This window comes from Lagenorhynchus albirostris, chromosome 1 (assembly GCF_949774975.1).
Source record: "Lagenorhynchus albirostris chromosome 1, mLagAlb1.1, whole genome shotgun sequence".
NCBI classification, from domain to species: domain Eukaryota; kingdom Metazoa; phylum Chordata; class Mammalia; order Artiodactyla; family Delphinidae; genus Lagenorhynchus; species Lagenorhynchus albirostris.
Genome location: NC_083095.1, coordinates 121,015,444 through 121,034,510, shown reverse-complemented (window position 1 = coordinate 121,034,510; position 19,067 = coordinate 121,015,444). Strand labels below are relative to the sequence as shown.

At 41.9% G+C, this 19,067-nt stretch overlaps 1 protein-coding gene across 7 annotated transcripts in view; it reads right to left on the bottom strand.

Annotated features, from left to right (window-relative positions):
- The window catches only part of TLN2 (talin 2), a 448,850-nt gene that overhangs the window by 123,420 nt on the left and 306,363 nt on the right, over positions 1-19,067 (bottom strand). For 4 of the 7 annotated variants that reach the window (XM_060151222.1, XM_060151260.1, XM_060151243.1 and 1 more), the window contains 6 exons: positions 16,398-16,565; positions 14,875-15,169; positions 12,080-12,249; positions 6,629-6,757; positions 5,344-5,457; positions 2,929-3,042 (listed from right to left, as the gene is read on the bottom strand). In XM_060151222.1, coding sequence (XP_060007205.1) covers positions 2,929-3,042; positions 5,344-5,457; positions 6,629-6,757; positions 12,080-12,249; positions 14,875-15,169; positions 16,398-16,565 — 990 coding nt within the window. The remainder of the gene's footprint in view (positions 1-2,928; positions 3,043-5,343; positions 5,458-6,628; positions 6,758-12,079; positions 12,250-14,874; positions 15,170-16,397; positions 16,566-19,067) is intronic. The other 3 variants (XM_060151236.1, XM_060151251.1, XM_060151268.1) reach the window with 1 other exon arrangement.

The following is a 19,067-nucleotide window of genomic DNA, read 5'->3' as shown; positions in this document are numbered from 1 at the left end:
AGCTCTTTAATCTGTGTCTTAAATATATGTAATAGACTATTTAGAAAAATACAGGGACACAAAATGAAATGAGTGACCTCTCACATCTCAGAACCCAGGACAATTTCACCATGCGTGGGTGAAGGCACATATGTGCAGGCACATATATTTTCAAAAGTAAGATAATACTATTTATTCTGTTTTCGAATCTCCTTGTTCCACATAGTCTATCTTTTTCATAGCTATGTAATACCCTGTGTATACATCAGTTAGCACTTTTCAATCTTGTATTGTTAAGTATTTTCCATGTTTTCAAATATAATAAACAATGATATGATAAACACCTATGTAACTAAAATTTTGTACATGTTCATAATTTTTTTGTATAAATGTTTCTGGACCAAAAAGTACACATAATTTTAAGGTTTTTAATATGTATGCTATACAATGGCTCTTAGTAAAGCTGTAACAATTTAAGTGCCAGATCATAAATACCAAGGACACAAGTTAATATTATTAATATTTAAGGAATTCATGAGAATTTATAAGAAAAATCAGAATGATTATATAAAAAGCATGAATAGACAAGTTCACGTAATAAAAACAAATAACTGAAACATGAAAAATGTTTAACATTGTGAAAATCAAGGACATGCAAGATCAAATAATAAAAACGTAACCAAGTAAATTGGCAAAAACATTTCAAAAAAATGATTGACTTCCCAACTTGGAAAAGAGGTATTAAAAAGTGTGCTCCAAAATGCAAATGAAAACTACAATGAGGTTTCACCTCATACCAGTCAGAATGGCCATCATCAAAAAATCTCCAAACAATATATGCCAGAGAGGGTGTGGAGAAAAGGGAACCCTTTTGCACTCTTGGTGGGAATGTATATTGATACAGCCACTATGGAGAACTGTATGGAGGTTCCTTAAAAAACTAAAAATAGAACTACCATATGATCCAGCAACCCCACTACTGGGCACATACCCTGAGAAAACCATAATTCAAAAGGTCACATGTACCCCAATGTTCATTGCATTGCAGCACTATTTACAATAACCAGGACATGGAAACAACCTGAATGTCCAATGACAGATGAATGGATTAAGAAGATGTGGTACATATATACAATGGAATATTACTCAGCCATAAAAAGGAACGAAATTGGGTCATTTGTAGAGATGTGGATGGGCCTAGAGTCTGTCATACAGAGTGACGTTAGCCAGAAAGGGAAAACAAATATCGTATATTAACACATATATGTGGAATCTACAAAAATGTTACACATGATCCTATTTGCAGGGCAGGAATAGAGGTGCAGACGTAGGAACAGACATGTGGACACAGGGGGTAGAGGAGGGTGGGACGAATTGGGAGATTAGGATTGACATATATACACTACCATGAGTAAAACAGGTAGCTAGCAGGAACATGCTGTAAAGCACAGGAAGCTCACCTCAGTGCTCTGTGATGGCCTAGATGGGTGGGATGGGGGGGAGGTCTAAGAGGGAGGGGATATATGTATACATATAACTGATTCACTTCATTGTATAGCAGAAACTAACACAACGTGGTAAAGCAATTATACGCCAATAAAAAAAAAATAACCCCACATTTGAATCTAAAAAAAGAGTGGCTATGTGTATATGTATAACTGATTCACTTTGCTGTACACATGAAACTAACACAACATTGTAAATCAACTATATTCCAATAAAAATTAAAATAAAATAAAACAAAGAGAAAAAAATAAATAAAAAGTGTGCTCCATATGTTGCTAGTTGTAAATTTAGATTCATTCATCCTTCTGGAAGGGCAATTTTACCACATGTATGAAAAGAGTTTAAAATGTAAACTTTAAAAAAAGTTTAAAACTTGTTGATCTACTGATTCCATTTCTATTTATTTCTGACTCTGGCTTTATTCTTGTTAAGATCTGATCCGTCTACAGTAGCAAACTTAAAAGAACAAAAGAAACAGGAAAAACAAGGGCAGGGACAGTGACCCCTGGACCATGTCCACACTATACTATCATAAGACCCTATGATCCTGCCAGCAGTGGGACAACACAACTGATTCTAGGACCTGTAACCACCTACAGCAGAAGACAAACAACTTGTCCAAGCCACAATTCTCAATGTCCCAAAGATAAAAATAAGCTGCTTGCAATTCTAGTTCTAGTAATTTACCCTAAGGAAACAATTCAAGAGGGGCACAAAGATTTGAGCACACACCAAGATTTTTCTTTTCATCATATCACAGGTTGTTTATGACAGCAAATAACTGAAAATAACCTGTATGTCGAATGACAGAACAGCGAAACAATGAGTATAGTATATGAGAGAATATGATTCAAATTCACAAATATTCATAATATAAATGTTAATATGAAAAACAGTCAATACACAGTGAATCCCAAGAGAATACATACATACATAAATACGTTTGTATATGTATGAAGATAAAATGTGAGGAAGCATAAACATTTCATATTGTATCCCTGCATGTCGGAGCTACGGCTCTTGAAGAATTAACCAAATAGAAGTATCACTGGGTCCTGTAAGTACAGATCTGAATAGACAGGGACGAGGAAGAAACTTGCCAAACCACATGGACTGTTTAGGAGATCCAAGTAGACAAAGTGCTGAGAGACGTGAAAGAAGTACGTACAAAGGGAGTGTTCACAACTTAATATTCACATTTTATATCTAATTAAAAAGAAAATGAACCTAGCCACACTTCACAAAGACCGACAATACTTACTCATTCTGTATCTGCCACAAGAAACCACCACACCTTTGGAGAAGATGCACTCACAGATTCTTATTTCCCTGGCTATGAATAATGGCATGAGGTATTCTGGAAACTAGCACACCTAAAGTGGGCAGTGGGGTGGGGGTGGGTTGAGGTTCCGGGGAAGACGGAGGTGAATGTTTCCGTGGTACCTGGAGGAAGTTCTGGCTGGAGATGATGAGCGCCAGCTGGGCACTGAGATCTTCTGCTTGGGCTTGGCTCCCTCTGACACCCTGGACCAGCTGAGGGATGTGATCAGCCACCGCCTACAGGAAGAAAGGAAAATGAAAACTGAGCACACCCAGGATGGTGACGTACCAAAATGGGGTGGGAAACGCCCCCAGCGATAATGTTCTGTGGATGTGCCTTCCCTCCTGGGGGTGCCTGGCCCAGACCCTGGATTCACTCAGCAGCTTTAGCCCGTTGGGCCCTTGCCAACACTGATGCCAACACAGTACCTGGGGGTAGGCTCCTCCCACACACACTCTACCCTGTGGTCCCCCGGGTCCCAATACACGCAGCACAAGGCGATTCTCCATAACGAAGCCTTAAAACAATTTCCCCAGTTGCAGCTCACACCATCCTGGCTCGTTAGGGTTGAAAACCCTAGCATCAAAGAATCTATCCAATTCACAAGTGGATAAACTCAATTCATATGGTCCAGTGATCAGAAGAAAGTGAGAGAAGCACTCAACTAACAGCATACTTCAGCATTTCGATATCTGACTTTGCGGGTATACGTTTCATCTGTCAGCTTTCATGTCACTGTGGTTCCTCTTCCTGTGTTCTCATTCCTCAAATGGGAAAACCCAATGCCCGGGATAGGGGAGGGAGGACAGCATCCCAAGGTGAGACCACTTGAAAGTGACCGTCTTCCACGGTGCCTAGGAGATGCTGGCCTTTTCCCTCTCTACAAGTCCTCTGGCTTGTCCCTTTGCGCCACGCCACATCTGACCAACCAGGCCCTCAGAGGCCATGGCACAGTGACCGTCACTGCTAAGGAAGGGTCCAAGAGCAGCCCACCCTGGTGACACGTTCTTTGCAGGAGGCTATTTCAGCAATAATTAAAAAAAAAATTTCGGGCTTCCCTGGTGGCGCAGTGGTTGACAGTCCGCCTGCCGATACAGGGGACACGGGTTCGTGCCCCGGTTCGGGAAGATCCCACATGCCACGGAGCGGCTAGGCCCGTGAGCCATGACAGCTGAGTCTGCGCGTCCGGAGCCTGTGCTCCGCAACGGGAGAGGCCACAACAGTGAGAGGCCCGCGTACCGCAAAAAAAAAAAAAAAAAAAAAAATTTCCAGGAGAATTTCACTCGCATCCTCTTATGCTGGCTCCAGGAACTTGGCCCACTTTACCTTCTGCACCGCAACCTGATAAACAGTAATGCTCTCATTCCCTGACAGAGATACCCACGGGCTGAGTATGTTCCGTTTGTTCATAAAAAGTAGGAGGAAGGTTCATACTATTTTCCTGGACACAAGTAGCGTGTGCTCCCTGAGAAGGGGAAATGCCATTTTGCTACCCCTGCTGGCGGCTGAAGTCAGGCCCCAACAGGAAACCAACTCCCGCGGCAGCAGGGGCCTGGCTCTCAGAAGAAAACTCCTCTTTATGTGCACAACCCCGAGGACAGGGTCCTCCTGCATTGCTGAGGCTTTTCCACCAGAGCAAACTTGCTCCCCAGTGAGGGGCTAGCCTCAGAGAACTGGGATTCAGGATGTGGAGGGCCCTGGCTGGTCTCCCCACAGGAGTAAAGCCATTTTTGAAGTAGAAGCAGCAACACCCCTCACATGTAAATGGTTTCACAGAGGAGATTTGAGAAAGGAGAGAGAAGGCTCAGAGCCCACGCAAATCCAAGATGCCTCTGCACCCAGCTCCCACGGCGAACCGAAGCACTGCAGGGAACTTCAGTCAGGCATGGTGTCAACATGTGGGCGATGGCCAGGCACTGAGATGTGCCTTTGGCACCACTCGGGGCTCTCCCAGGACAGTTAACTCTGGGCGCTCAGAGAAGGCGGCAGAGATGGACGGCACCCTCTGCGGCACCTTGGCTTCAAGTGCGGCGTTGGCGACAGGTCTCGGAAGATCAGTGAGGCAACCACAGAAAGCACCAGAGCGCAACAGCGACGAGGCCAGACAGGATGAATAAATCCTCAGGTGCCATCAGTGCAAAGCAGGAAGTCACCCCTGCCACGACGAGTGAAGACTGAACACAAAGGCCGCCATTCAAAGGGAGCAAGGCCCTCTGGAAATTCAATGCTTCATTACCGTTTCAGAGCCCTCAACGGCCTTGTCATTGATCCTCCTTGACTTGTGCTCTCAAAAAGGAAAAGAATCTAGACAAAGGAAAGACAATGCTGGGAAAAACATGTTCTCTTTCCAAACACAGGCCATTCGCTTAACAGACAAAAACCAGACGTGTGTGTGTACACCTGGAACATGGGAGCCGGAACAAACTGGATTAGGAGCCTGGATGATCAGTCTTAACCGAATTACCAGGGCGCTGGGTGCTCTAATGTTATCAGGGTCTCCTCCAGCAGACCTGGCTCTCTGGCAGCTGGTGCCTCACCTTGCAGCTCTGGACCAGCTGCTGCTGGGCCGCGGGGTTCTTGTTGGACACGGCCGCGTTCTGGGAGGCGGCGATGGTCTGCGTGGCTGCAGCTGCAGCCTGCTTGGCTGCAACCTGGGGAGGACAGTAAGAGGAGGTGAGGCAGGGTTCACAGGTGCAAACACACACACACGCACATTGATATAAATCCCCTCCACTAAAGGGGGTCACCGCACGGCTCCAAGAAAGGGCACACCAGGCACAGACTCCACCCTTTCAGCACCAATGACATTCTAACCTAGCCACGCCCTGTTGTCTTCCTTTGGTTTAAGTACCCTGGGACAATTGAAAAAGACAGGCTCTAGTGCCGATGTTCACCTGTCATTTCTCAAAAAGACAAGGGACGAGTCCCAGGACCGCGATGCCACTGATAAGCGGCACGAAGTCTAAATGTTTTAGGAGAAAAACATTTCTCCCACAAGAAGCATGGGCTGCTCTCTGGGTCAAGCACCAAGCACACACACTGGGGCTCCTGACTTGCCTGGGCTCAGAAAGGCCCAGATGTCCCCACTGGCGTACTTAATCGTGTTTAGTCTCTAGTCTCCCTCCACAGACAAGGAGGTCAGCTTTCCTCCAGAACTCAGCAGATTACACATGGAGGGATTCCTCACTAGAGCCAAGTTCTGGCCTCTAATGCCCCCAAATTTTAGTCTAAGACTCTCCTGTGTACATTTGTGAGAGAGATTTATTTTCTTACAGAATTTGTGCCTATTACTTTTTTTTTTCCCGAGAATAAATAAGCATTCTGAAAGACGACAAAAGTATTTATTACTCCCTTCCAAACCTATTTATCCCCATCTCCAGTCTTCCGAAGTTCCTATCATCTACTGGGAGTCGTGAAAGAGTATTACCTCCAACAATATATATACATTTTTAGCTAAAGGTCCTTTCTGAACGTGTACATCCCTTAATGCCAGGAAAAAAAAAAAAAAAAACAAACCTGGTTCCTCCTGAAAGAAAATTTGAATTCTGTTCAAGAATGTTAAACTCTGAAAAGATTCTGACATTGTGCAACCATGAACTGAAGCAGTTTTTCCAACTGTGTCAATGGACCTAAACCACTGAACATAAACGTACAATGTCCCTAAACCAGCCGTTCAAAGCATTAAACTGCACCTAAAGCATTAAACTGCATCGTCTATCTTGATTTAGCTTCCTTTCTAGGGGCACTGCCTTATGAATTCACTTATTCTTTCAGTGGACTCTATGCAAATCTAAAACGTGGAAAACCAGCCTCTTTACTGACCTCCAGTCGGTTGACGATTTTTTTCTTAATAGCATTCTGGGCTGCGGCGTTGGTTGCCACCCGGAGACCTTCTGCAGCTTCTCTCAGCCTTTGCTGCTGGTCCTCGTTCTCAGGGTTGGCTGCAGCTCCCTACGAAGGTGAAAAGAAAGATTCCAAGAGGTCCAAGGGGCAGCATGCCACAGACGCTGAATTCATGCCTTCAATGTTACTTTTTCCTATGAATACCAAGGAACAGGAAGAGAGAAGCCAAAGCAGTATCTTTATGAGAAAGATGTTTCCTCTCACAACAAAAAAATATCTACCAGGGGATGTTTCCAAACTGCACAGCTAAACAAGAAAAATCCAATAATAATTAAATTAAATAAACAATTAAACACTTGAGATCATAGCATTCATCATCCACATAAATTACCTTGTGGTGAGAAACCCAACGGTTTAAAAGATGTTAAGATAAATCTCCCTCCTGCTCACATCTCTCAGGGAGAATTTTATTTTAATTGGTGTGACAGACACATATTGCTGCTGAAAGATTCTCCTGTCCTGCGGCACTGGTGAATGAGAATGGGCTAAGATTACAGCGTAACACAGGGGCCGGGATGGAAGGAGTGGGGGGATGGGAACGCCATCCAAAATTCTATAAGCCACTGTGGTTCAAGAAAGGCCATGTCTAGAAATTGCATTCCTAGAGAGTCTGGGCTGGCAAATATAGCTAAGTAGAACTGGTCCCCAACTGTACTAATGAGAGAAATCGATGCCCCTATCCAGGCAGGGAAAGAGGAGGGTGCTGTGCACAGCCGATGGCCATGTTTCCCTTGTGTACGCCCACGGCTCTTTTACTGTGTTGCTGTAGGTTAAAGTGTGTTAGGAGTCCAAGTGGATTTTAGTTAGATGGGTAGGATTTTGAAGCAGGGAAAGGCTAAAGGTAATGTAGGGAGAGGATAATTTTACTGCCCAATAACTCGACAAAAACTGAAAGCACATCCAGTCTTCCACGTCCGCCTGAGATAAAAGCATCAATCAAGATTCTTCTCACAGGGCCTGGATGCTTTGTGACCAGCACTGGATGTATGTAGATGAATGAGTTTCTTCCCATGAACATTTTCGGGCAATAATATTTGCTTGTGAGGCAGAAAGAAACACGCCAATTATCGAAATCAATTTTCTAAACATCTCAATTTTCCATGGGAACACCTTGCCAAATTTACCAATTTGCAAAAATCTCTTTCATTGAACTACGATATGTATAAAAGGTCATAGGAATTCACACTGAATGGAACAGTTTTAACATCTGTGACAGAGTTGTTTTGCCATCCTCTTGGATGGAATCTTCGTTTAAATTTAAACCACTTTTAGTAGTCTTGATTTTTGTGTTTTTAGCAACTAAAAAATTATATTTTTTGCATTTCACATATAAAAGGATTGTTTGGGCTCCTTTTGCGTTCTTCTGCAAGTTTATGAGAGTCATTTTATTTTTTCTGGTTTATGAGAGTCATTTTATTTTTTCTGGTCATCATCTGGTATTTTCTAAAGCCACTCCTTTATCAATGCCTCCAGTGGCATGCCAGCCTTAACTGTGTGTTTCAAGCAGCAGGAAAGCACCATTTCCGCACGTTACACTGACGTGCGTGTCTGGATCCTTCCTTAGCAATATCTTTTTTATGATGAATGTGGATTAGATATGGGGTACTAATCTTGGCCTGAAATCTTAGTTACTGATTATGAAATCTTTTTTTTCTTCATACTAAATATATTCTTTGGAAGTCTAACCATCGTACATTCTTTGTCTTTCAACAAAATTCAGCAAATTAAAATATTACCATGAAAACAAAGTATCAACTTTTAACTAAAAAGTTAAAAGAACTTAACAAAAACACTCAACCTTGTCCCATCTAATATAAATAAACAAAAATAACAAACACTTTGGTAACTTGGTAAAATGCCGTGAAAGAGTCTGGGGAGCACTACACATCTAAAAACAAATGTGCACATTGGTCCTGGCTCAGTCCTGGTTATGTGATGGTAGGTTTAATCTTTCTGAGTTTTAATTTTCTCATTTGTAAAGTAAGGGACAGATTAGATTTTTCACTAAGATTCTTTCCAGCCTAGCAAGTAATTTTTGTGAACATGAGGGTTTGCCTGAAATGGCTTTCTTTAAACTTAGGAGAAAAAAAAGGAAATAAAACTAGTAACAACCTTAAAAATATTAACTATAATCCAAAACCCTAATGCGTATTTTTGCTAAAAGGGATGCTAAGGAACAGAGTTCCTTGACTGAAAGAAGGATCAGGGACAGAGGAAGGAAGTTCGGACCCTGTCCCTCCTTGGGACTCTCTTCAGCCCTACCCAAGACATATCTCTAAGGACTATCAGCCCCTCAGGTAATACAATGGTGAGTCAGACAAGGAGGAAGGTCTACTGGATGTCACTGCATGTCACATTACATCGAAAGTGAAGCAATTCACACACTTGGTTGAGACACATTACTGTTCTGTTAGAGACCAAGGAGGCAGGCTAAGCTGTGGGGATGTTTAATGAATCTGAAATGCATAGGAATACATTCAACACGTTACCTGGGTGATATGAAGTTGAAAGTCATTTCTATTTTCTTATTTATACTTACTGCATTTTCTATTCATTTCACCAAAAGCATATGCTAATTGCATAATAAAAACATCATAGATAAATACAGCCTTATCCATTTAAAATAGTTCTCACCCGGAGGTAGGCATCGGAATCTTCTGTGAAACACACACACATACACCGGGTCTTAGCAGCAAACTCGGAAGTTAGGCTCTTTGGGGGTGGAATTAAGGCATGTGTACCTCAGTAAGTTTCACAGGGTTCTGAAACAGAGCCCTGGATAAGAATCACTGGCTTTTAACAGCAATTAGAGAAGAAAAATAAAAGGAATCCAAATTGGAAAAGAAGAAGTAAAACTGTCACTGTTTGCAGATGACATGATACTATACATAGAGAAGCCTACAGATGCTACCAGAAAACTACTAGAGCTAATCAATGAATTTGGTAAAGTAGCAGGATACAAAATAAATGCACAGAAATCTCTTGCATTCCTATACACTAATGATGAAACATCTGAAAGAGAAATTAAGGAAACACTCCCATTTACCACTGCAAAACCAAAAGAATAAAATACCTAGGAATAAACCTACCTAAGGAGACAAAAGACCTGTATGCAGCAAACTATAAGGCACTGATGAAAGAAAAATTAAAGATGATACAAACAGATGGAGAGATATACCATGCTCCTGGATTGGAAGAATCAACATTGTGAAAATGACTACACTACCCAAAGCAATTTACAGATTCAATGCAATCCCTATCAAACTACCAGTGGCATTTTTCACAGAATTAAAACAAAAAATTTCACAATTTGTATGGAAACACTAAAGACCCCGAATAGGCAGAGCAATCTTAAGAAAGAAAAAACAGAGCTGGAGGAATCAGGCTCCCTGACTTCAGACAACACTACAAAGCTACAGTAATCAAGACAGTATGGTACCGGCACAAAAACAGAAATATAGATCAATGGAACAGGATAGAAAGCCCAGAGATAAACCAATGCACATATGGTCACCTTATCTTTGATGAAGGAGGCAAGAATATACAATGGAGAAAAGAGAGCCTCTTCAATAAGTGGTGCTGGGAAAACTGGACAGCTACATGTAAAAGAATGAAATTAGAACACTCTCTAACACCATACACAAAAAGAAACTCAAAATAGATTAAAGATCTAAATGTAAGGCCAGACACTATAAAACTCTTAGAGGAAAACATAGGCAGAACACTCTATGACATAAATCACAGCAAGATCCTTTTTGACCCACCTCCTAGAGAAAGGGAAATAAAACCAAAAATAAACAAATGGGACCTAATGAAACTTAAAAGTTTTTGCACAGCAAAGGAAACCATAAACAAGAATCACTGGCTTTTAAGTTAGAATGGGCATCATCAGAAAATCTACAAACAAATGCTGGAGAGGGTGTGGAGAAAAGGGAACCCTCTTGCACTTTTGGTGGGAATGTAAATTGATAACAGCCACTAAGGAGAACAGTATGGAGCTTCCTTAAAAAACTAAAAATTAGAATTACCATATGACCCAGCCATCCCACTACTGGGCATATACCCAGAGAAAACCATAATTCAGAAAGACACATGCACCCCAATGTTCAATGCAGCACTATTTACAATAGCCAGGTCATGGAAGCAACCTAAATGCCCATCAACAGACGAATGGATAAAGAAGATGTGGTACATATATACAATGGAATATTACTCAGCCATAAAAAGGAATGAAATTGGGTCATTTGTAGAGATGTGGATGGATCTAGAGACTGTCATACAGAGTGAAGTAAGTCAGAAAGAGAAAAACAAATACTGTATATTAACGCATGTATGTGGAACCTAGAAAAATGGTACAGATGAACTGGTTTGCAGGGCAGAAGTTGAGACACAGATGTAGAGAACAAACGTATGGACACCAAGGGGGGAAAGCCGTGGTGGGGGGGATGGGTGGTGGTGTGATGAATTGGGAGATTGGGGTTGACATGTATACACTGATGTGTATGAAATGGATGACTAATAAGAACCTGCTGTATAAAAAAATAAATAAAATAAAACTCAAAAATTAAAAAAAGAAGCATCATGACATAGGATAGCTGTCAAAAAGCACAAAGTTGTCTGTTAACTCTTTATTCAAACTCTCCTATAAATAGCTACTGGGTTTTGGGTAACAGTGAAGCAGGAAACACCTATGGAAAATCTTTTTTTTTTTTTTTTTAAGTGGTGAGTTTTGAGAATTTGCTGCCTTTATTCTTATGTATATATTTATATGTACATACATTCTTTTTCAGATTCTTTTCCCATATAGGTTATTACAAAATATGGAGTATACTTCCCTGTGCTATATAGTAGGTCCTCGTTGTTTATCTATTTTATATATAGTAGAGTGTATATGTTAATCCCAAATTCCTAATTTATCCCTCTCCCCACCTTTCCCCTTTGGTAACCATAAGTTTGTCACCTATGCAAAATCTTGAAAGAAGTTTAGCTGAGAAGTCGAATGGAGGGCAAAGTGACATTAAGGCTGCAGGAAGAAAACAGGTCAAAGTGAATTTGCTGTTGAAATCTCAAGTTGAAATTAACCATCATTTTCACTAAAGCCAATGGCAATGACCCAATGTAAAAAGAGTACTGGCTAAGCAGGGACTCTTGTCTATGGCTGAGTCAGCACCACTTCCCTAAAGAGTTTTTTCATTCATGTGTTCCAAGACCTTCCCCTTTCCCACTTGAAGAAGGTTAAACATTACAAAGCCATATAGATTTTAAATAAACAAAAATGCACACTCGTCTGACCATTCTCTTTCTTGAAGATACCTTCCAAATCCTAACTTTCAATGATGTTCACTTTTCAATTGAATAAATCCAATGTACTACCTTTGCAGCCTCCACCATGCGAGCGGTAGAGTCAGCCAGGAGTTTGGCCGCTGCCAGGAGCTTCTTGGAATTCTCCATGTCGATTTCTGCTTCCGCATCTGACCTCATGGCGTTGACGAGGTCTGAGGTGGCCTGAGCCAGGACCCGGGCCTGGCGTACCATTTCACCTAGAGGGTGGGACAGAGGATGCAGTCTGTTTGTCTGCTTCCTAAAGCTCAGGGGAAACCTCAGGAGCCAGCACAGTCTTGTCTCTATTCCTCTGGCAAAAGGGACGAAGAGAAATGAGCCTCCATGCTCCATTCCTAAGCAATGAAGCCAAGTCAGATTCTGAACCAAAAATATTCCCTGCGGCTGCCAGGCCTGTCTACCCCCAATCACATCCAAGTTCAGTCTTTAACTGTGCGGGATAAAAATGACATAAGTAACCTAAGAGGAACCCTTTATAAAGAGAAGGCAGGGAACAAGATTATGTGGATTTATTATGTGCATTTAAGCTTAGTAAATACTTATATAGAAAATATTATTTACCTCACGTCAGAAGCCACTTACACAAAAGCCCCTATAATGAGCTCTTTGAGTAATGTGCACAGGAAAAATATTCTAAAATTTTGAGTCAATCTGCATGCTACCTAACACCAGATGAGTGGTATCACATAACCTACTCTATTTGTGTCACTTGGCTCTCACTCATAGGAAGCACAGACCCCAGTTTCATGCTCAGATGCTGAGATTTGCCTTGGCCCAGTCTTCCTATCAATCTACTCACCCTTTCCTTCCCAGCATTGATTTTGATCTCGTTATTAGTAATTGTTATTAGTAGCTGGGATTTTACTGTTATCTATTTCAACTTCCTTTTGGAAGTGGGAGGGGTACCATCGTCAACATTAAAAATAAAACTACTCAAATATGAGCAATTTCCTCCCCGAAAGGTCATTTGTGAAGGATGACGAAGCATTATTAACATTAAGGGGGAAAAAGGCTTTCACGAAAATCAAAAAGTGCTCAGTTCAAGGTACCCTGGATTGGATCCTGGGACAGTGAATGGACATTAGTGAAAAGTTGGTGAAATCTGAACCATGTCCGTAGTTTAGTTAACAGTAACATACCAATGCTCATCTCCCAGTTCTGACCAATGTCCCGCGGCCTAACAGAGATGCTAAAAAGGAGGGAAACTGGGAAGGGTACAAGAGAAGTCTATTACCCCAGCAACTTTACTGTATATAGAAAAAATATTCCAAAGTAAAAAGTTTATTAAAAAAAATAAAAACAAAAGAACCAAAAAAATCCAGATGTGTGGAGCAGTGCCATCTCTTAAATCACTTAAGAAGGATAGAGAAAATCACAAGGTAATTTTCTTTAAAAATATAGTCGTTAAGAAGTGTTGCTCTGTGCTGAGGAAGAAGTAGGAAAATAGACTTCTTACAAACTCCTGGTAGGGTTGCAAATTGTGGAACCTTTCTGGAGAGAAACTTCAGACATGTTTAAAATAAAAAATGTACATACTTACTGGCCCAGAAATTCAACTGATAGGAATTTATCCTACATATACTCCCCAAAGTAAACAGAGATATTTTTACAAGAATGGTTACTGCAATATTAATTTTGTAAAACAAACAGAAACTTGGAAACCACCTAAATGTCCATTAAAAGACAACTGGTTAAGTAGATTATGATGCATTCATTGAATAGAATACTATGCTGTCATTAAAAAGATTAGTGTATAGGTCAACATGAAGAAACTTTGTAATATATTCAGTGGAAAAGGTTGCAGAAGAGTATGTGTAACAGAATTCCATTAATATGAAAAGAAAGAGCGTGTTGTACATACACATAAATGTCAGTAGGAAGATTGAACATTTCTGCAAAGATGAAACAGAAATTGGTAAGTGGTCAGTTCTAGAGATTTAGATGGGATAGTGATGGGCTGGGTCTGGGGAGACATAATTTTTAACTAATAGACTGAAAAGGTGCATTTTACATACATACATACATTATATATATATATATATATATATATATATATATATATCTATCTCGTGATGTTTGACATCTTAGAAAAACCTTTCTGGTTGGAAAGAGACTGCCCCTCCCAGAGCTAGCCAATACTTAGAGATAGTAAAGGGTCTAGCCAAGAGCATGGTGGTAAACTACCCAATCCAGAGTCATCCTCTGTCTGGTCCCTACAGCCCAGAAGACAATATTCCTCTGCCTTCATCATCCCAGAGCCATGGACCAGGCAACTAGGGATCACCTCTATAAGGGTAGAGCCAGCTGAAATTATTCAGACTTGCCAAACTTAAGCTGTTCATCTTGCCTTTCCCACAGAAATCCCAACGTAGGTGGTGGCCTAAGCTCTCTCCTCAATCCTGTCTTCTGCCATCTGATCAGAACTTGATGCTTCCCCTGTGACCCCGTGTGACACGCAGTGACCCCCTGTGTGGGACCTGTCAGTGTAATAAACTTCATTCCAAGCCTCATTCCTGCCTACCCCTGTGGCTGCACCAACTTTACCGTATCCAACGTGGACATTCTTGGAACAAAAGGGATTTACTGTGTAACTGAATTATTAAATAAAGATACCCTAGTTAACGTTAAGTCTTTCAGTGTTGCTGGGACAGGCACATTAGGAATCTCAAATCTTCTTCCCAGCCTCAGGGAAGAAGTCTCTGACTGAGGCGGATGAGAACTTTCCCTTTTGCCAGATGTCCAGGCAACCATCGTCCGACTCACTCACAATCATCACCATCAGGGAACCCTAAACCGACCGGCCCACCCACAGACCAGCCCCTCACCAGCATCGCCCATGGAGCTGAAGATGCTCTCGGTGACACACATGATGGTGTCGGTGGCCTGGTCATAGCGACCAATGGGCTCGCCTCGGCTGGCGAACTGTCGCACATGCTGCAGGAGATCGTGGAGGGCCTGGCTGACCACACTGGCCGCCGCGCTGACCTGCTTCAGCAGCTCAGTGTCGTCGGTGGCTGCCTGGCAGGCATGGACGCAGTTCTCCACTGAGCGGTCCACGAGCTTCCCTGCTTCAATCAGCTGCTCCTGGCACACAGGGGAGCTGATGGTGGGGCTCACGACCTGAAGCGAGACAGGAGTGAGTCTTGGTTACCGTGGGACAACTCTGGTCTCCAGCACCCACTAGCATTTCCACCACATCCTTCTGTGGTCTGAGCCTCAGTTCCTTATTTATAGGACCAGGGATTCAACCAAACCATCACTGAGGTTTCTCATACTTCACCATTTCACTTTGTGATTTTAGATGCCCGTTAACTTTCATCTCCATTAGTGCTCTACAACCATTGATACTACTGACTACTTCTGTAGAGAGAAATTTCTGATATTTACCCTTTATACCTCCTGCTCTTAGGAACCTCTGAATTGAGTCTTCTGAGCTGAGATAAAGACTATGTAAAAGAATTATATTTTTTTCCAGAGGAATATATTATATTTCCTGGAACTCTGCCTCTAAATTATTTGAAAGATTAGGGGAGTTGTGTCAGTAACCTGTGATACTAGGATGGTGAACGAGGAAAGCAGGAGGGAGACCATCAGTGACCCCTCTGACTGATGTTGCAAATGCTCCGATGGGACCAGAAATGCCAGGCTGAACCAGATTACACATCTGTACAATATGTTATGTCATCAGGTTGAGAAACAGATGGCTCCCATCTTGTGACACGTCATCTCAGCAAAGATACACATGGTTGAGTGGAAAGGGTATCTGAAGTCAGACTGGCCCGAGTTGCAACCCTAGTCCTGCCACTTACGATTTCTGTGGCTGTCATCAGTAACATCTAAGGGCCTCAGTTTCCTCTTCAGTAAAACGGGGATGATGGTGCTTAATGAAGTAGTGTATTACACAAAGGGTGTACATCCTAACTGGCAACCATGAACTTCATCATTACCTCCTTCCAATTCTGTGCAGTGCAGAAAGGGCTCCCATGGACTCTACGGATTATTACTGAACCCATATCTAATGCTGTAACTACACAATCCAAGAGCTCTTTGTGCACAGGGGTAAAGAAGACATGCTGAGAAGTCCAAAGGGGAGACACAGCAATTGGCATGGAGAAATGGCAATGAGATACAAAAAGGACCACTGCCTGAGGACTTGAACAAGGAAAAAATGATTAAAGAACTGGACACCTTATACTAAAATCCTGTCATGTCACCTAAAAGACACCTGAAGCAAGCTCTAAGTCTTAGACAATTTTAACAAGTTCTGCCCCTGGTTCCTCTCAATGCCTGGAGGCAGATGAGAGCGTGTGACACTCTGTAGAAAGGGCTGGGGTGCCAACTGGCTTACCTTGGCACACGCCACAAGCTGGGAGGTGGAGAGGGCGCACTGGGTGGCGGCAGCAATCACCCTGTTCTGTAGGACTGTGTCCTCGGCCACTTGGGCAACATTCTTTGCCTTTAGTACCAACATGGCAGCAGCATTGGCAACAGCTTTGGCCAAACTCATTAAGACGTCCTAAGAAAAGGGAAAAAAAAAATAGTCATTTATATTTTCCTAATCACGCTTCACAGCTTGCAAGTAAAGTGTGGTGGTCCACTTAAACATTTTATTAAAATTCTATTTGACCTTTTTCCTTGAGTACTTTAGAAAAATATTTTTCCATTTATTTTTCTGAAATGTCCAGTTAGCCTGAGAGCTAATTAAGGAAGGAGACTTACATCCTAATAACACAGTCTCCTATACATTAAGTAGCATAGGTTTCAATCCAAAATAGGTTAGTGTGAGGGAAAGGCTTGTATTTTAACCACTGACTCACATTTGTGCACTTAAACAACACTTAGAATCTTGACAACATCTCCTGAGTCTGTGGTGGATCAGCTGAAAATATACACTATGAGCAGCAGGAAGGATAAAATTCACGGCCTCCATCATCATCATCCCCACTCTAACTTGAAAATTTATTTTTCTGATTTCTACTTTGCACAAGATCCAAGCCGTCATCAGAAATTCAGCCACATCTCGGCCTCCAGAGGGCAACGTTGAACATGCACGGATAGCACCTCCAGCTCAAGAGCCCGTGAATGCTCTGAACATAAGTGATTCTCAGTGTTCTGGTGCCTTCTGGATGGAGATGAATTATTATGAAAAGTGGAAAGGGAGCCTACATAAATAAACCAGCTACAAGAAGACCTCACTGAAGATGCAAGGAGCTCTGCGCCTTGAGAGATCAGTTTATGCTTCAAGTCAACATAAAGGCTTTCTGCCTGCAGGATGGAAAATCCTTTGACTTAGCCCATCAGATGTGTCACCCACTTCTGTGACCTGAAGAATCACCACTGCTACATTTAATTCACTTCTTGGCTTTTAATACTGAAAGTCATTTATTTGGTTTGGAAATGCCTTCCCAAACATATAAGCCATTATTATTTTGAACATGTCAAGGCTTTCTCCCAGAGGAAGTGTGGTCAGAAGTCTTTATTAATTCATCAGATAATGAAAAGCACTTTTGATTCTGAATGCAAAGGGCACCACAGAGTCTTTACAACAAGGTATTTTATGAGAAGATATACTGGGAAGAGTGTTTAGCCTGTACAATTTTACACAGAGCAGACTCTACCTTATCCAGGCAAATCAGAAACCCATGAATCCACCAAATAAGCAGCTTTAAAAATGGACAACAACAAAGCAGCCTGAAAGGAACAGCTTGGTCCAGCCTTTTTTAGGTCTCTGGTGTTTACTGGATGTCCAAGGGAAAACCACAGCCTGTGGTGCCGAAAGTTGAAGATGCCTTTGGGATCTGACTGGCACTCATCTGTCATACAACTTCTAGAAACTGCTCCCAACATGGCCTGCAAAGTTACAGTTCTTGGACATCTATCTCAATGCTCAGGGAAAACAAAATTTGAATGTCACAAATTATTATCAAGATTTTTAAAAGCAGTCTTCCCAAAATGGGTCAAAGTATTCCTTCCCTTGATAGGATCCATCTTTTCACCCAGGGACCAAGATTCGGTCATGCAGACTCTTGACTGTTCTAAAGGGCTTTGTTAGACTCATTTATAGAAATCCTGCTCCTCCTATTAATTTTGTCCCAGAAAAAAAAAAATACAGTTAGAAAAAGAACGTGATACTATGGCTATAGTTGCTGACAAGGCCCTTGTCAAACTTTTCAACAAGACCACTATTATGCAGCTCATGTAAAATAAATCTTTGTTAACTCCGGGAACATGCAGTACATTGAAAACTCAATAAAAAGCTCCAAGATAGGATCTCAAGAATCAGAAAAATAGAGAGTAAGAAATCCAATGTCAGTAAGCCAGGGGCTACCCATAACTGGAGGAGGTTGTAGGATCACCTTACTGTCCTGGTGTTTACCTAGAGAACGGGAAACATTCAAGCCAGGCCTTCCCCTGTTAAGAACGCCTCCACAGGACCTACCCTAAACTTGAACCTGCTTCTCTAGCACGTCTGCATAGAAGCAGATATTAGGAGGCGGAGTTAGCATTTACACTGTGATGGAAACAGTCTGTCAAAGAAAAAAAAAGAGGAAAATCTTAAAAGAAAAACAAAAAACACCTCAAGGCAGGGACTTCTCTGGTGGCACAGTGGTTAAGAATCTGCCTGCCAATGCAGGGGTCATGGGTTTGATCCCTGGTCTGGGAAGATCCCACATGCTACGGAGCAACGAAGCCCGTGCGCCACAACTACTGAGCCTGCGCGCCTAGAGCTCACACACCGCAAAGAAGAGTAGCCCCCGCTCGGTGCAATTAGAGAAAGCCCATGTACAGCAGTGAAGACTCAACATAGCCAAAAATACATACATACATACATACTCAAGGATATACGAGATGCCTTAACGAAGGACTGTGACTTCCCTCTCAATCTTCCCAAACACTTTGGAAAATAAGTTGACTGCATCAAGATAATTAAGCCAAGTAAACCAACAGATGGATCTCGTATTTACGCAATTCCTAAGTAGGTACCTACCTACAAAGAATTACTTGCTCTAATACAGAA